At 37.1% G+C, this 20,433-nt stretch overlaps 1 protein-coding gene across 2 annotated transcripts in view; it reads right to left on the bottom strand.

Annotated features, from left to right (window-relative positions):
- LOC106883016 (sushi domain-containing protein 2) overlaps positions 1–19,738 on the bottom strand; it is a 105,754-nt gene extending 86,016 nt beyond the window's left edge. Inside the window, exon 1 of one of the 2 annotated variants that reach the window (XM_089358978.1) lies at positions 19,326–19,738. In XM_089358978.1, the coding sequence (XP_089215104.1) occupies positions 19,326–19,700 (375 nt within the window). In that variant the 5' untranslated portion in view covers positions 19,701–19,738. The remainder of the gene's footprint in view (positions 1–19,325) is intronic. The other variant, XM_089358979.1, reaches the window with a different exon arrangement.
- Between the last annotated feature and the right edge of the window lie 695 nt (positions 19,739–20,433).

Genomic DNA, 20,433 nt, shown 5'->3' with positions numbered 1-20,433 from the left:
AAAAGGGCTTTTTTTTGTATGATTGTGTATAGAGGAATATATTATTTTGTTTAAAAGAGTTCCAACACTGTCTGTTTTTTATGTTTTATTTATATTCCTGCAGAACTAATGTGGGTATAGAATATGGAATATACAATATATAATATAATATACAATATATAATATAAAATAAAATACAATAAAAATGGATGGCACCATGAAATAAAGTATTGAATGTAGATGAAATATTGAGTGTTCAATATAAAGGATCAAATATATAAATATAAGTATATAAAGGCGACTCGAGTTTCAGGGCTATTTCCCTTCGTCATGGCCAGTATGACAGACTTTAACAGACATATATATACACATGTATACACACACACACACACACACACACACATATAAATATATAGTTTATATCCATTTAAAAGAAAAGACAATGGAAATATGGAAGTTAATTATTTATTATCAAGAACAAATAAGAGTAGTATTTTCTCCTGTTTACAACAGTTCCTCATCTACTGCACCATTAAGCACACCTACGTGTTCCTAAGCGGTGCACACCATTGTCTTCAAGGGACTGTAGAGCTGTTAGCATGCTTCACTGGTTTTCCTTTGTTGTGAGGTTTGTTTTGTTGTTGTTTCCACTTGTTGCCCTGTCTTGTGTTGACAACAATAGAATTGACTGTGTCGGTGCCATGTGGGTCATGTCATCGCATCATACCAAGAATATGTGCTGTGGGATAGTATAGGACAGCAAACTGGGGTATGGAATATGAGTTGGTATAGTGGTGTAGTGGTGCGTGTTATAGTGCCAGGGGTCGATTATCTAAGATTATGTCCTGAGTTATTATATTGTGGGCCGTGACACTGTTTAGCCTCGGGGTCAGCTCTGGTCGAATATAATCTTTATTCTTTTACTTGTTTCAGTAATTTGACTGTGGCCATGCTGGAGCACGGCCTTTAGTCAAGCAAATCGACCCCAGGACCCATTCTTTGTAAGCCTAGTACTTATTCAATCGGTCTCTTTGGCTGAACCACTAAGTTATGGAGGGGGGGGCGTAAACACACCAGCATCGGATGTCAAGCGATGGTGTGGGGACAAATACAGACACACAAACACACACACACACATGCATACATACATATATATATATATATATATATATATATATATATATATATATACACACGATGGGCTTCTTTCAGTTTCTGTATGATGGTTGTGGTAATGATGGTGGTAGTGGTGGTGATGACGACGATGATGATGATGATGACAGGAGTGATGATTAAATATAAATAACCTGGATATGAAAGTGAATTACAATAAAGTTAATGGCTTTATTTTTGTGACGTGTGGAAAGCCTAGTGCAGTGTAGTGTGTGCAAGTAAGGTGTGTGTGTGTGTGTGTGTGCGTATGTGTAGAGCTGTGGGTGGAATGCAGTATGCAATGTGCATCTGCTTGTATGATGAATGTGGTGTATAGAACATGGTGTCTGAATTATGTGACGTACGTATATATATATATATATATATATATATATATATATATATACATATATACATGTAGCTTTGGATAGGTGGAATGTGTACATAGTGTATATGGATGGAATGTGTGTGTATGTACAAGTATACCTGGAATTTGTGTGCGATATACATATGTGATGTATCAGCGTGAGAATAGAGAGTGGGTGTGTGCATACCTGCACGTGTGTATGTATTTTCTATGTGCAGATGTAAAGGGAATCTATGTATGGCATCTGTATACAAATCTGTGCGTGTGTGTGTGTAGCGTGAAATTGTACGTACCATACGTGTGTATAAGTCTATTGGTATGTTTCTGCTGATATCTGCATGTGTAATGTGTAACATAAAAAGTAACAGCTTAAAAGTCAGTCATATATATATATATATATATATGTGTGTGTGTATGTGTGTGTGTACATATATATGTATGTATAAAAGTTAGATAAAACTTAGATATGCTTCGACGAAAGACTGGTCCAGGCCATGTGTAACTTAACAGCACCGCCTGATAGGATTATCTAAATCCTTTTTAAGTCAAGTTTTGTGGTATTATGGTCCATCCAAGTAGTGAGTTCTTGTTGAGTGAGTTGTATCCAGGTATGGGTGGCTTATCTGGTACTCCTTGAAGAAATTTGTCCAGACTCTGTTTAAAGGTGATAGGATCCTGTATATATACGTATATATATATATATATATATATATATACACGTAAAAGTTAGGGGTTGTGAATCCAACCCATTAAGGAATAATATCTATCCTATATACTGCCGGAAGGATACCCAATTATTATTACACTAGTGTTTTTACCAAGTGCAATAAATGGGTGCGGGTAAAAGGATATTTTACCCTTAATATATATAGCAATAAGAAAATGGAAGGGAATATGTGGTATTCATCAACTTTCAGACATTGTGAATACCACATATTCCCCTCCATTTTCTTATTGCTATATATATATATGTGTGTGTGTAGGTATGTTGATGCAAACAAGAAAAATAGAACTTAAGATATGAGTATATGTATATTTTCATTAATATTTAGCAGAAGTAACAGAGTGACTCAAGGTCTAAGAGTTTCACGTGTTAGCACTTACCAAACTTTCAACCACAGCCATCTTTATCTAATACACACACACACACACACACACACACACACACACACACAGTGGCTGACAAGTTAGCAGAAATATGGAGCCAAAGGAATACTTTAATCTTCTTAAGAACCTAATAATTTCTCCAGTTCTGGTAGACATGATAAATATACACTGAGTTAACACCAAGCGCTCCAAAGTGGATGGTGTTGGGAAGGGCACTCCAGTTTGTTGAGGAAGACATTGATATCCAGGAAAAGTGGACATAAAATGATGATGATGACATCTCTGGTTTTGACCAGTGTTTCTCAATCTTTTTACCCTTGTGTAACCCTCAAAATAAATCACATCTCTCAAGGAACCCCTGCACAAAAAAAATTGTATACCATATCTTTTCCATATTTTTCATCTTAGTTCACGTGGTAAATATCATATATATATATATATATATATATATATATATATATATAGGTGCAGGAGTGGCTGTGTGGTAAGTAGCTTGCTTCCCAACCACATGGTTCTGGGTTCGGTCCCACTGCTTGACACCTTGGGCAAGTGTCTTCTGCTATAGCCTCGAGCCGACCAAAGCCTTGTGAGCAGATTTGGTAGACAGAAACTGAAAGAAGCCTGTTGTATGTGTATATATATATATATATATCATCATCGTTTAACATCTGCTTTCCATGCTAGCATGGGTTGGAGTATTTGACTGGGGACTGGCGAACCAGATGGCTACACCAGACTCCAATCTGATCTGGCAGAGTTTCTACAGCTGGATGCCCTCCCTAATGCCAACCACTCTGAGAGTGATGTCCATAAATTACAGACATCACTAAATATGTCCCCAATGGTTATATTTTTTTTGATAACATAATAGGTTAGATGGAATGATGTCTTATATTACAATATTACAATAACCAATAATATGTTGTGCATGTATAGTAATATTACGATCATGAAATTAGCATTAGCCTATCTCACTCTTTCTCGCGGAACCCCGGTTGAGAAATGCTGGTTTAGACAGAAGAGGAAATGTAGTATCTATAACCTTTTGCAAGGTTCATGACAGGTGATGGCTAGAGAGACCTGAAACCTGGTCCAAATTGCTAGCAATAAATAAGACTGTGTGGGCTCTGCTAAAGGCACTCAAGGAGCAAGTGTTGGTGGCGGCGGTGTTGGTATTGGTATTGAACCAGGTGATAGAATAGATTAAATGCAGGTCTTTAACTTGACTCTGCCAAACGGATCATAATATAACAGCTGACAATATTATCCAGTTCTTTAAAATTTGGTGCTTTACTATCAAGACTCTACTTGTCGATGATGGTATATATAGCTCTCTCTCTCTGTTTCTGACTGCCTGTCCCCCATCCTGACTCTCTCTCTCTCTCTCTCTCTCTGTTTCTGTCTGCCTGTCCCCCATCCTGACCCTCTCTCTCTCTCTCCCTCTTTCTTTCTCTCTCAGAAGTAGAGAGCTTCAGGCTTTGAATTTGTTCTCAGTAGTTTAGATGCTTTAACTGATTATTTTCTGTTAGTGAAGGAATTTTTGTGGTTACCTCAAGCAACTTAATGTCCAGTTGTAGGCATGCTTCTGTGGCTGTGTGTGTGTGTGTGTGTGTGTGAGATTAAATTTTTGTATGTGTACGCTGGTACAAGGACAAACTCAAGGACTAAACATTCTACAGTTCTTCATAACACACACACACAGAATATACACATGTACAAACACACACACACACACTAAACATATCCACACTCATGTATACATACAAGCACACATAAATATGTAACACATAAACACATACAAAATCTGTATTATATATATGTATGTATGTATGTATGTATGTATTTATGTATTATATATATATATATATATATATATATATATATATATATATATATATACTCTCTCACACACACACAAAACACTATATACATGACACATGCACATATACAGACATACATACAACATATCTCACACAAACATACACACACACACACACACAAAGTGGATGGTGGATGGTAGAGCAAGGCGTGGTCCTTTTAACCACCATGGCAACAAGCCAGATTCCAGAACACACATGCACACACACACCATTCCTATCATCACATCCTTCACCACACCACATCTATGCTACCATCACTATAAAGATATTACCACTATCATTACAATACAGATACCACCACCACCACTACCACCACCACCACCACCACCACCACCAATATATACACATCCCCATCATGCCACTACTACTACTACTATCATACTCAAATCTTTAACATCTCATCACAACTACAATAAAGACATCCCCAGCAGCATCACCACGACTGCCGTCAGCGTCATCACTGTATATACATTCCCACCAGGAGCCTCTATGTGGCGTCTCGACGTGCTAGAAATAGCAGCCAAATTTTCTCGAAACATCGTTCTATTGTCTTAATAAAAGACATTGTAGAACGCAGTCTTATGCAGACATAAAAAAGAAAAATATACTGGCTGGTCATGGTTGGAATGTCTTTGATCATAGGGCCGCTCGATCAGAGTTAACCTGGGGCTGAAGAACAACCATCAAACTGTACTACTATAACACCACCACCACCACCACATCTCTCTCTCTCTCTCTTTGGCAACAGCATCAGCCGTCTCCATCACTGATAATACGCTACTGCCAGCTGCTAAGGTGTGGTCCACCTTAGTTTGCCTCTGATAAAAGCATGCTGAACACAAATGTCTGGGCCATCTTTTTAAACTCTCTGTTTTCTTACGTCACTAGCTAGCATCTAACATTGGCAGATATAATAATAACAATAATAACGATAATAATAGTAAGAAGAAGAATAAGAAGAAGAAGGAGAAGAAGGAGAAGAAGAAGAAGAATGATGACGACAATTTGGCAGAGTAATACTACTACTACTACTACTACTACTACTACTAATAATAATAATAATGATAATAATAGTAAGAAGAACTATGATGACGACAATTTGGCAGAGTAATAATAATAATAATAGTAATAATAAGAAGAAGAAGATGAAGAAGGAGGAGGAGGAGAAGGAGGAGGACGATTTAACATTAGTTTCTGTGCGAGTACAAGTGAGGTAAAGAGTAAATGAGTTTTCTGTGTTTGTGTTTTGTGTGAGGAAGACATATGAAATGTGCTTTTTACATGCAGTGCGTACGTGCATATGTATAAGTGTATATGTGTGTGTGTGTGTGAGTGTGAAAGAAGGATATTTTTGGATGAGATGTTTATATGAAACACGTTTGTGTAATGTGCACATGGATAGGTATGACTGGAAAGCCCTGTGCCTCATTATGTGTGAACATTAGATTTAGTATAGAAAAATGGAAGGTGACAAGGAGACACAGACACACAGGGGCTTCTTTCAGTTTTTTATTTCTTTATTGCCCAGAGGGGACAAACAAGGACAGACAAAGGGATTAAGTCGATTAGATCGACCCCAGTGCGTAACTGGTACTTATTTATCAACCCCGAAAGGATGAAAGGCAAAATCGACCTCGGTGGAATTTGAACTCAGAACGTAACAGCAGACGAAATACCGTTAAGCATTTCGCCCGGCGTGCTAACGATTCTGCCAGCTCGCCGCCTTCAACAGTGAGAGAAATTTGTGGTGAAAGAGTACAGCAGGGTTTGCCACAACCCCTCTGCCGGAGACTCGTGGAGCTTTAGGTGTTTTCGCTCAATAAACACTCACAACGCCCAGTTTGGGAATCGAAACCGCGAGTTCGCTGCTCTAACTACTGGGCCATTGTGCCTCCACAATTCTTCAGTTTCTGTCTACTTAATTCACTCACTTAGGCTTTGAGGACCTAGGTATGTCTTGGAAGGCTATGGAACTGCATCCAAAAAGTTCCTTTATAAAGTGCAGGTATTGAGATATTTTTTTAATGGAACTCCTAAAACAGCAAAATTTTCATGCTGTTGTCCAGACATGCAAGCCTCCTCTCTCCTGGCTACCAATGTTCTCCAAAGGGAAGGCAAAGGTCAATACAGCTTAGCGCCAGTGTCATTGCAGGCGATGCTATCAGAATACGAAGAACTGGAACAGAGTTAACCCATCTGATACTCCAACAATTTCTTCAATCCATCATCTTAACGCTTTCGCATTCACATTATTCTGTCACAAATAATGTTTACTTATTCACATTGTCTGGAATTATTATGCATTATCTCGTAGCTTTGAGATTTCGATGAGGCAACTGCATATTTTTAGCTCTTCTTTTATTCACTAATTACGGTTAATCTGGCATTGGACAAACTCTGTGGGTCTCCCTTTTCTTGGTGCCCTAAGCACAAGCTTATTTTATTTAATGATTAACTTGGATGTGACCGGCACCATTTCATTCCACCTCTAATACATGCTTCTATTTGTTGTTTAAAATGTTAACTAATTCTTGTTTTGTCCATATCTGAACTTGTACAGTTCAACAATATAGAGATAACTACTGAATCTGTTGAGAGGCACATTTGAGACTGTGAAACTCCAGCTGTCACATTTAGCATGTTGTCTGTCTTTTTTGCTAAACAGTCTTCAACTATATTTTGAACCAGTTGCACACATTAACTTGTTAGAGGACAAAGACTCATTCATGTCATGACTAATTTAGTAACACCACCTGATAAATAAAATTTCAAAAAAAAAAACAACATAACATTTTTTTTATCAGTCAACCGGAGACTGCAGCTGTAACACATCATCCCACTCATTTTTCTAGTATATATTGTTTTTCAGATTTAATCTCTAAAGCTTTCCCATTTCCAAATTGATTTCGATTACATCTAAAAGATGCTTTATTTTCCTTCAACTCTGACCAGGAGGAAATGCTGTCAACAAATGGTATCCAGTGATCATTGGATAGCGTTTGATGACATCATTTCCTCCCGGTCAATTTTTTGTTTTTAGATAAAATCAATACCATTATGAAAATAGGAAACCATTAAATTACCATTAGGAGGAGTTTGAGAAAAAAACTTGACAGTTAATTTTAGAAACATTTTTAACATCCTAGAACACTACAACACTATCCTCAAAACATTAACCCTTATAGACAATCTAGAGAAAAACATGGACATATCATAGACAACTACAACACTCCATCTCACCCACCCCGAAAAGAAAAAAACTAGATTTCTACACTATCCCAGAATATAAACCCACCCATTCAGTCAAGGTAAATACCCATACATATAGCTATGGCATCCTAGAACATCACAACACTATTCCTCCTACTTAGTCCAAACAAGCAGAAAACACACATAATATATCAATACCAGTGTGTGTGTGTGTGTGTGTGTGTGTGTGCGTGGTCAATGTTTCATATATCAGGGAAAAAGCACACTCTAAAACAGAGCAGTAATGTATTTATAAGTAGTTAAGCCTAGTCATTGTGACCAATGGTTTAACATCCATGAAGAACTTAGCCCCATGAACAGCTCGTCAGACTCTAAAGCTCTCTCTTATATATATATATATATATATATATATATATATATATATATATATAGGGAGTTAGTTTTAGAAACATTTTTAACAACCTAGAGCACTGCGTTATCCTCAAAATAATCTAGATCGTCTGTAAGATAATCTAGATTGTCTATAAGGGCTATATATATATATATATATATATATATATATATATATATATATATATAGATACATATGTTAGTAGAGTTAGAGGTTGAAATACCCGTCTAAGGGATAAAAGTATCCATTATACCACTGGTACCAGTATAATTACCTATGTTAATCCTGGACATAAGCATATTATGCTCAAAGATTACAGGTAATGACAATGATAAACATGAGTTTATCAGGAATCAAATTTAAAGTAATCAGAAAATGGAGAAATATTCATCAACAACAATTGACTTGTATCAATTATTATTTTTTAATTCAATACATATTGACTGTATTTTTTAGCATATCAATGGCAATACCATACAACATTGGAAGCAGAAACATCTGTTAGATGGGATGCAGTCTATTGTATTGAATTAAAAAATAATTATTGATGTAAGTCAATTGTTGTTGATCAGTATTTCTCCATTTTCTGTTAACTTTATATATATATATATCGAGACAGACCTAAGGCTAAATAATAACGACGAGAAACACACTTGTATGAAGTGAACTACATTTCTTCCCTTTGCCAACGAATGATGTTATGGTTGCAAGAATTGAAAATACAACCTTCATATGTTCAACTAAGGCGACAAGGGACCCTCAATGAAGTTGCTTGTAAAAAGGAAAAAGTAGCTGAAAATCCCTCTTTATATCATCTTATTAGTGTTTCTGGTACAACATTGCTCAATATATTTCTCCTTATTTAAGACAGGATGTGATTAGAGGGAATTTGGTTGCTACTTCTAGTATGTCAAGCAACCATGTAGAGGCCTCCTTCGTTGGCTTGGATCTTTTGGAGTGCTTTTAATATTAATTGATTGAGAAGATAGAAAACTTTTTGTCCCATGTTTCTTCATGTTCAACATCTCGAGTGTGTATGCAATTATGAAGCAGTTACTAAAAATTGCATGTATACTCCCAGGCATGTGTATGAGAGAGAGGGGGGGGGGGAGAAAATCGTCTACCCATACAACTCTAGGATAAATTCAGAATTGTTCATTTTGTGGCTTGTTTTTCTTTATGGTTGTTTGTCTATCCACCTCTCTCTCTCTCTAAATATTGCTCTTTCACCCATTACCACATACACAATCTCAACTCTGTTTCCAAAATCCTGTCAACTCTGCCCACATTTTTCTTTCTCTCTCTCTCTCTCACACACACACACACATACACACACAATCACACAATTACAAAAGGCACATCCACACACAATATGCATAGTATAGAAAAGTACAGTCACACAGCACAAAAGGCACTTCCAAACACAACACTCACCCGCCCCACCCCCTAAGCGTAATTGGTTAGTGAGAGTCACACCTTGTATGCGCTCCTGGTTCAATACCGGTGGGGGTACTGCTTATAAAACACCAACTACTTTGAGATTTGAGTCGATGGACTACTGTGGACTACTCACTCACCACACAACCATGCGTTTGCATTTAACTGCTGTCATTGTTTACTGTGGATCACTTAACAAAGCAGTTAACACTCCTAGCTTCCAATTATTATTACAGAACCAATACAGCGTATCTTGAGTAAATATAAATATACACAGTGACAATGGATTGTTAAACAACAGCAAAGAGAAAAAGCTAGTAAGTTCAATCCTCATCTCACACCTCTTAAATGGCTTTTGCAGGGCTCAACTTCATGCTCTAACCACTGAGCCAGGCATCTTCACACGACTCAGTAGTTAGAGTACTGGGCACACAGTCATGAGGTGCAAAGCAGATTATTTGTTGACAGGGGAAATACAACAATGTCACCCCTTATAACTACTTAAAACCTTTCACTCCCTATGGAGTATAAGACCATTAATGGCTTTCTTCACTACCCTCGACTCTGGACCTGTCTTTTCTGCTTCTATCTAGCTGGATCCCTGCTTTTGCAACTCTGCCTCAATATCCTTCCTCTCTTTTGCTTCCTTTGTGGGTCACAGGTCAGGGCCTCACCTATTACACAAGATGTTGGTTCTTTTAGGATTTTGTAGCACCACATTATACATTTCTCTGAGGGGTGGCATTCCATTGTCTTGTTGGCTTTGAATTGTCGATACTTCTCTGACTTTGCTTTTTTCCAGCTAGGGGTGGTCCATGTTAGTCTGGCCTCTACCCTTCGACCTGTCTAGTAAAGGGAAGTCCTGTCAGAAGCTTGTGCTCCACTGGAATAGCTCTCAAGGTCACTGAGAAACACAAGCCATCATGCCACAGCTAAGACTGCACTTTGTGATGGATTCATCTTTTTGGGGTTTGATAAAGAGAATCAGACCCATCTGAATTCAATTCTTCTCTTTATTTCTTTCTGTCAGTCTCTCTCTCTCTCTAGAATAAATGAGCAGTGTTCTTCAAACTCAGAGAGGAATGGACCGCATCAAATCTAAACATGCCCAGGATATGTAGTATGTTGTAATGGCACTCTTATGCCTCCACCAGGAGATGAAGGTCCAACAGCATGGCATATATAAGACAGACTGGTTGATCCAATGACAGACAGACAGACAGCTTGGTATAAACTTCAGATGAATGCATTAACGGGGAAAACTCCATAGTAGCAGTAATGAAATAATTAATCTGCTTTGAATGAATATATGTACTCTACTCCATGTATTGAGTACTTTATTCACCTATTTGTTCAACAACAATGATGAATTTAGAAATATTTTTTCATTTTTTTTTTTTATTAAAATTGCTTGGTCTGATAGGGTTGTACTCATGTACTTCAAAAAAATCCTCTGGGGCTAACATTTGAGGTTTTCTCTGACGATATTCCAGTTTCTCTTTATAGACTGTCTCACTCCCTCTTAGCTACACAACACATATACAAACTTTACCACACACACAAACTATACAATGACATAACTCCAAGTCTTACCCACAAATGCTAACAACTACACGCATCATATAACTTCAACCTCCATCTTGCTACACCAAGCCCCAACTATATTTACTACAAACTGGTAAAGGAGGAGAGGGACTCTACCACCCCACACTATCAGCCTTCCTTCATCTAAATATAGTATATCTTTAAGGATGCTGGGAAATTCCGCGATAGTGGGGCAGAGCCCCTCTGTATATTACCACTGCTGCTACTAGTAGTAGCGATAGCAGTGGTGGCTATATATAAATAAATACATATATATATATATTTATTTATATATGTATGTATGTAACTGTTAGCTGGAATGTTGTGCAGCTGAAGAGATAAAACAACAGATACTAAATATAGAAGATGAACTAAAGCAGAAGTCATAGCAGTTGTTGTTGTTGCTGTTGTTGTAGAGAGCAGCAACTGACATCATCACAACACCAACACTACCACTACTACAATTATATATATATATATATATATATATATATATATAAACAAACAAACAACAACATATCCTTACAGCAGCTTTAATGTCTGACACTAACGCTACAACAGCACCAACAACTCTCTTTGATGAGAATTTTATTTTACCGACATTGGAAAGATTGGAAAGGAAACAAAGTCTGTCATGAAGGGACTTGAATGTATAAAAGAGTTGGAACAAATACCACAGGGCATTTTGTTTGATTCTCAAACGATTCAGCTTATTCATCAATCTCATAATAACAATAATAATAATAGTAATAATAATAATTTGGTGATTTTCTTTACTGTATGTGTGCTAAGCGATGAGTTACAACAATAGGACCTGTGAAGTCTACAACAGATGATATATGTTGAAAGTAAGATAGCAAGTTATTTGATGGTCTCACAAGTGCCAGTGGTTTTATGAAGGGAATCCAACCCTAGAAACCAGGCCAAAGCTGACACTGGAGCACAATGCTACCCTGCTGGTCACCAGGTCCTGTTAAACCAACCAACCCATGCCAGCATGGACAATAGACGTTAAATGTAGTTGATGATGACGATTTGAACTTGTGACTTGAATCCACTGATATGAGTTCCTCAAGTCAATGTGAAGGATGTTACAGAAAACAGAAAATGAGAGAGAGAGAGAGAGAGAGTGTGTGTGTGTGTGTGTGTGTGTGTGAATATGTAAAGCTACAAAACAAGGTTAATTAATCAACAATACATTAGCTTATCACACTTGCGATTAGATAGGCTGGCACAGTAAAAATAGTAAATATATACACATATACACACACACACACACACATTCCCCAATTGTTGTCTGCTTTCAGCTTTTCTCCACTTGAAATGGGAGAAAAAAAGGGGATGTGATACACAGATATGGTGCCTCTGTTACTCAATCCAGAGGATCTACTTGGGTTTATGAAAGTTCCTCATACAGATGCACTTACAAGGCAGACCCAGCTGGCCAGACGCTATCTAAGTTACATCTTGTTTGATTAGTTAGAGGCTAAGTAACAAGTGATTAATGAACAATGATAAGAAACTCTCAAGAGAGCTGACCACCAGAAGGACTTTAGAGAAGAAACCTCACTCGGTCAAGTGATTCAGCCCTTAACTTCTGACACTCTAATGGGGCCAGGCTGCATCCAGATCATAACTCCTGTGTGCCCTTCTGCTGATATATTTTAGCCACTTGGATATCAGAGACTTGTGCATTTAATTGTAATCCTAGATAAAATATGTTTAACCCTGTAGCATTTAAACTGGATATATATAGCCAAAATATTCTACCCATTTTATGTTCAAACTGGCTATATCCAGCCTTTCACACCTACCCTACAATATTGTTCTCAGAATAAACAATCACATCATCGATATTGCAAAGCTACAAGATAATGCATGGTTAATTCAAAGCAACGTGAATAAATAAGTATTACATTTGACAAAATAATCTGAATGACAACGAAGGTTAAAGACAAAAGAAGTTTGAGACTCTGCCATGACAGATCTACTCATCAGAGCAAAGTAAAGAACAGACAATAACAGTGACAAACAAACAACTCAATCACAAACTTATATCACTATCAAATAACCAGGTTACACTAGAAGGGTCTCATTTTCAGCAATCAGGTCCCATGCTGCCTTTATCATAACACTCCCAGGTTATACATTATCCTCTCTAACAATTAAACCCTTTCGTTGCTGTATTTATTTTGAGTGCTTCTTTCAATTACTTTAAATATAACAAAAAATTTAGCAAAATTACTTAGTTATCGTTCAGCTAGTGTTAGGAACATAAATTGTGACTAAGGTTTGGTGGAAGATGTTAATTCAAAATTTATGAAAACAAGACATTTGTACTCAGAGTCAGAGGTGGTTTCAGCTGGGTTGGTAACGAAAGGGTTAAGCTTACTCAGTACCCAAACTAGTAAATGATTAGCTCACATAAACTATTTCTAAATACCTGGAACAACCAGGTAAAACACTGCTCTTTAACAACTAGGTTTCATTAATCTCATTAACAGTTTTCACTAGCAAATAATTAGGTCACACAAACTTTCATTAACAAACAACTAGGTCATATACTAATAAAACTAACAACATCTAGGTTATATATTAATGGAACTAAAAGAAACAGTTCACACCACCCCATCATATAACCAAGGACAGGTAACATATTACTGGTGCTAGAAAATGTGTCACACCACTCAATACCTTGGTCACACAATCATTACCAAATAGGTCATATATTACAGGTACCAGGAAATACCTAAACCCTTCGTTCCTTAAGGAGCATAGGTCATTGGCAACTTTTCTCTGCTGGGCAGTAAGGTCTTCCTCTCCCAAGTCTTGTTAGTTTTGAAATGTCATTGGCACTCTGGTAGCATTGTTTTTTCTAGGTAGAAGAGTCGTTCCCTATTAATCTGGTTGTTATCCTTTCACTTGACCCCTACCAGAAAATTGCACTCTGCTGGACCAGCTCTCAGTCGTTGAAGCATGCAAGCCACCATACTACAATAAGGACTGGACCTTGTTGTGGACAAGGAAACTGGTTGCATAGTGTTCTCATCAGCAAAGCAACTAGGTCACAACTGCACCAAGAAACAACAGGACTGTCTCACTAGGTCACACTGCCATCACTAACAAACAACTATGGGATCTATTTTAAAACGGGGGCCACATTTTTCATTAATGTTTTACGTAGTGTTTTTGGTACGGAAAGACTTTCAAACTTCGTATACTTATCTATTTTGTGTTATAGAACAGAAAAATATTTTTATATTCGAATTTATTTCATGTAAAAAATTGTCTTATTTCGATAATTTCAACCAATCACTGACAAGTATTCAGTTGTTTACATTTACTCCTTTGGCTCATTAAGCGATGTAAAGCGTATTTAATCTCCATACCTTCGTTTTATTTGCTTTTTTCATTTTAAATTTGCTTTAACCCTAACCCTAGGGTTAGGGTTAGGGTTAATTGTTTCAGAATCGTTTGTTTATGTAGTCAGCACTTAATGTATATCGGCTGAATGGACGTCAGTGATTGGTTGAAATTACAGAAATACGACAACTTTAACATGGAATAACTTATGGATTTCTTTTTTTTTTAAGAAGACTAAGAGAAAAAGATGTTTTATATGACACATTCTACCAGTGTTCCAAGTTTCAAAGTGTTTCGTTAATGAAAAATGTGGCCCCCGTTTTAAAAAAGATCCCAACTATGTCACACAATAAACTCACAATGGAAAAAAAAAAAAAAAAATCAGTCATTTATTGCACAAACCAGGTCACTAAAACAACTCACTGACAAAAGAAGGCTCCACATTGACCCCACAAACAATTAGGCTATTTAGCATGCTCACAAACAACTATAATCTTTTCTAATATAGGCACAAGGCCTGAAATTCGGGGAAGGGGGGATAGTCAATTACATCGACCCCAGTATACAACTGGTACTTAATTTATTGACCCTGATAAGATGAAAGACTAAGTCAACCTTGGCGGAATTTGAACTCAGAACATAAAGGCAGATGAAATACTGCTAAGCATTTCGCCCGGCATGCTAACTATTCTGCCAGCTCACCACCAGATGGCATAGAACTATAATGACACATTGCCTTCACTAACAACAACTCATATACAAAATTGTTCCCTAAATGTACTCCTCCCTCCCCCCATTCCACACACATGGCTTTTCCTGTAGTACTTCAACGTTTGAGTGTATCATTTGTTCATCTTACTTAAATGGTAATTCTCAGGGCACTGCATGACAAGGACTGGTCTTTGGATAACGGTACATCAACAGCCTTTCCCACAATTCATCAAACGAATTTCACTCACAAGACTTGTACTGATTCTGAGCTATAAATAGTATAAGACACTTTCCAACGGTACCTAGCAATGAGATTGAACCTGAGACCTTATGACTGAGAACCAAACTTCTTAACCACTTACGCACAGAAATATACATATAGGCGCAGGAGTTGCTGCGTGTTAAGTAGCTTGCTTACCAATGACATGGTTCCGGGTTCATTCCCACTGCGCGGCACCTTGGGCAAGTGTCTTCTACTATAGCCTCAGGCCAACCAAAGCCTTGTGAGTGGATTTGGTAGACAGAAACTGGAAGAAGTCCAGGTCATAAAACGAGAAAATGGAACTCACCACTATAAACTGATACTCAAGACTCCTCCGTTCTTGTTCATAATCCAAAGTTTGTTAAAATTGCTGTTTATAAACATTATGACAACTTTATTCTGAATACTGCACTATAATTCAAAATGGCAAATTGGCAGAACTGTTAGCGTGTTGGAGAAAAACTCAGCAAATATTTATTCAAGTTTGTACCTTCTAAGTGCTTTGGGCATGAGTGGAAAACTTATTTCTACCTGGTCAAACAAAATGGAGTCTTGTAAAACAAAGAAAAACAAAACCATGAAGGAAAAGCAACAGAGAAACCTCCTGTATATTCCCGTGTGAAACTCCCATGTTAAGTAGAAAATACTTAACAATTTGGGACGATCTAATAAGTTCAAGTGAGGCCCACATTGGAAACGGTACTGTTGCTGCTACTACACATGTTGATATTCTGGAATGCAACCAGAGAAAAGCCACTCACAGATACTCCAGCCTCTAACTCACAGCTGTGAAGTCTCTCTCTCTTGGCTTTTTTCTACTGTTACTATATAATTACTTCTGTTCAGAGTTAAAATGGTCCTGTTCTTACTCCACTCGGAGCATTATCCCAGTAGTATTTCCTGCCTGCATATGTCTCACAGATTCAACTTGGAACAGTTGAAACAGAACGTTAACAATACCAGTCATGAAGGACCTGCAAAGGCCACGTGCATTACTCCTTTCATTCAGAATCACCAAACACAAAAAGTCATCCTTTTCGCTGACTGATAGCAGAAGAAAAAATAAAACATACAAGAAATCTGTTGCTATTGGTAATATATGAGAGGGCGTACAGAAAAGTTGCTGGCTTTGAGTAAAAAAAAAATACAGGAGGATCAGTTAATCGTAATTTTATTCAACATATTCCCCTCTCAGATTCACACATTTATTGCAACGGTCCTTCAGTTTTTCTAAGCCCTGAAAAAGTACTTGGAAGGCTGGGCCTCCATCCAGATCTTTCAAGATACTCTTAAAGCCAGGAACTTTTCAACACCCCCTTGTGTGTGTGTGTGTGTGCATATATATAATAGAATGATGCCTGTTGTTATTTCATGTTGTATTCACAATTGTGTACCATGTTCTCCATTTTTTTTTGTTTGTCCGTTTTTTTCCGTCTTTGTTGCTGTACACAGTCGCTAACTTTCTTACAAAGGGGTCTAATGCTCTTAGCTTAGACTTTTTTGTGGACAACCAGATCAAACCATCTCAAGTGTAACTGTCCAAAATGGTCGTGACTTCTGGTACTTGACTGATGAAAGAAAGCCAAGAACGACTCGTCTTTTTTTGCCTGTCCTTCTAATTGTTGTTTCTCTTGTCTGCCTTTGTACCGTCTATCTGTCCGAACGCTTTAATGCCCTCTATTGCGTTTTTGTTCCATTTTTATATATATATATATATATATTAATATAAGAAAAGAAAGAAAAAATATTGTGGATACTTGTATTATTTGTATTACAAGAGCATAGCAAATAGTTTAATACAAATGAAATTTAGAGGAACATAAATTAACATAAAATAAGCATAAAAAGTGCTTATTTTATGGAGACATAAACATACCAACACCGACTGTCAAACAGCGATGGCGGACAGACATAAGCACAAAGACACACACATACACAACAGGCTTCTTTCAGTTTCCATCTACCAAATTCACTCACAAGGCTGTGGTCAGCCTGAAGCTATAATAGAAGACACTTGGGCCCAAAAGGTGTCACGCAGTGGGACAGAACCCAGAAGTAAGCTTCTTCCCATGCAGTCACACCTGTACCTTAATCATCATCATCAACATTCAATGTTCGTTTTCCATGCCGGCATGAGCTACATGGCTTGACAGAAACTGGCAAGGCCAGAGGCTGCACCAGGTTCCATAGTCTGTTAATGGTAAATCTCAATAATTTTTAAAATATGAAGTTCAAAACCAACAACAACCCAGTGATGGTGGTCTCAGATAGATTGGTGCCAAATCAGTTAAAATTCTTTTGGCATAGACTTCCTTCAGTTCAATGCATGAAAGACAACCAATGGCCACCAGGTTGGGTTTTTTTCTCAAATATTTTTAGCCCCACTTCCAAAGGAAAAAGAAAAACAAACCAATAATAAAATACACCAACACTATTACATACAAAGCCCTTATCCCCCACCACACACACATACAGAGAATAGAACCAAACTAATTATGTTATAAATTAGTTGAAATCTAGAAGCACTTAAGACATTCACCAATGATAAGGTAGCAACTAAGAGATGACATAATAGTTACTGCATAACTGATTCTCAATAAGAGAAGTTAACGCCCATCTGGAATCTAACGCACACAAATACACTACAGGAAGTAGTGTACATGAAGTGTGTGTAAATATATATGAGCGTGTGCATGTGCATGTATGTATATACACAGAGATACTGTATGTATATGCAGACACATATATACTGTGTAGATATATGTGAGGGTGTAAGTAAAACATACACTAACTACAGGATGTTCGTGTGTATGTATATATGCTTGAGTGGATGTGTGTCTATGTGTACAAGTATAACACACAAATACACAGTAACTACAGGATGTATGTTGGAGTATGCGCTGGGTGAATGAGTTTTTTAATATATAAATATGGGCATGCATGCATATATAATTGTGCGTGTGTGTGTGTATACATATTTGCAATAAATTGGTAGAATCATGAAAGCATAAAACGAAATGCTTTGTTGGATCCGTTCCAGCTCTCTGCACACAGCTCAAATCCTCCTGAGGTCAACTTTGTCCTTCATTCTTTCAGCGGGGTTCTTAAAATAAAGGACCAGTTCAGATTGGCAGATCGGAAGATATTCTTTCCCAGCTCTTCGCCTTCTTACCCCTACCGAGTCTTGGAAGCCCGAGAGAAAAAGTAGAAAAATAATAAGTACCAGTCTCCCTCCCTGACTAAGCAGTAGAGAGGGGGCAGCACCATGGGCTGCTATTTCGTCTTTCATGGGTTTTTCTTGGTCTTAAGCTCACAAGAGAACACTTGGTGGGGGTGGTACTGGGTGCTTTGTACTGTTTGCACTTTAACCCTTTAGTGTATAAACTGGTTGTATCCGGCCAAAATATTCTACCTGTTCTATGTTCAAACTGGCCGGATCTGGCCTCACACACCTACCTTTTTTCTCAGGCATAACATATAAAGGACTACATAAGCCAATACATACTGCCTCTTCTATGATGGTAGAGTGTAATTTGACTGTTATTTCTAGCAGACTGAATGAGCACAGAGAAGGAAATATTTTTACAGTTGGATGATAAGCTTTCTTATCCATCTCCCCCCCACTAAAAAAAAAAAAAACCCAAAAAACATTTAAATATAAAATAAGAATGTTTGTTCACATTCTAGAGCTTTAGCAAGATTTGATAATAATAATAATAAATCAATAATCCAACATCTTAGACTCATAATAAATACAATGCCTCAATTATTTTTTTTTTCATCAGCATTGAAAGAATGGTGATAAATGGTAAATTTATTGATAAAGGGAAAAGAAGAAAAAGAAAAAAAAAATCAACAATATGCAGATTGTTCTTTCCTTACCAAATTTTTCTTAAGATCTCTAGCCTGGTAATATCCGACATTGTACCATGTTGCAATGAATATCCACTTTGCATTGTAATTCCTACGATAGGGAAAATATTTACGAACTTCTGCAGAGGCTAAAGCCAACAAATTTTCGTCACTAGATTCCAAGTAGTAGACAGTGCCACCGACACTTTCAATGTCAATATCTGCCCAAAATGGAGCAATCACTGGGAAGGAATTATTCCGGGGAAAGTCTACAGGAGTGTATGAACTTTCTTTATAAGTGAATGATATTATTCCATTAGTGTTCACCTGCAAATGGAAATATGTAAAAATATTATGAGTTAAGCACATGAAAAAAAAAAATGCAGAGATTACCATATATAGCATATTAAATCATACTGTGCAACAAATTTTCTTTTTCTTTTCTTTCTTCTTTTGTCTTGGGTCAGTAAGTGTTATTTCCTTTTTGTTTCTGTTTAAAAGTCTAAGGAAATGACTACTATTCCCTTTAAACTTTGCTTTTGTGACCTGCACATCAATGTTTTGAAACTGACTCATTTTCCATTACATTTCAGACAGATTCAGTGCTGAATTGCTGAAGCAGAAATATTGTTATAGCAAATATTCTGTTCAATACCACAGATTTGCTTGTCATTTGGTCGACCGTAACCACTTGAACATGTCCCTTGACAATATATAAATCTCTGATCATGAGCAGGAGTAATGGGGAAGCATCATAGCCATGTGTTGAGAGGGATTCTTTGGGGTTTGAGTAAATGTAACAAACGCAAAATTTGAAAGTAACAATACCCATTTTTCATACTTTCTAGGGGTAAGCAAACAGGAAATAACAGTTGCTACTTAAGAACAAAAATCACATTATATAGTGTTATGAATTTAGTTTAGGCAATGGCGACAAATGTCACCTTGTATCAGATACCATATTTGATGGCATAAAAGACACAGAGGGCATATTAGATGCACACCAATTTCTGCAGCACATATTCAAGAACAAAAGTTTTTAGTACATTAAATCTTATGGGAGGTCCAACTTTGCTTATTGGTGCCAGGGTGAATTTCTTGAGATATTCTTGGGGGAGGAAAGTGCATCTTATATGCC

The sequence above is a fragment of the Octopus bimaculoides genome, chromosome 10 (assembly GCF_046866305.1).
Source record: "Octopus bimaculoides isolate indiv1 chromosome 10, ASM4686630v1, whole genome shotgun sequence".
Classification (NCBI taxonomy): Eukaryota; Metazoa; Mollusca; class Cephalopoda; order Octopoda; family Octopodidae; genus Octopus; species Octopus bimaculoides.
The sequence above is the reverse complement of the archived record's forward strand: the minus strand, read 5'-3'. Positions and strand labels throughout refer to the sequence as shown.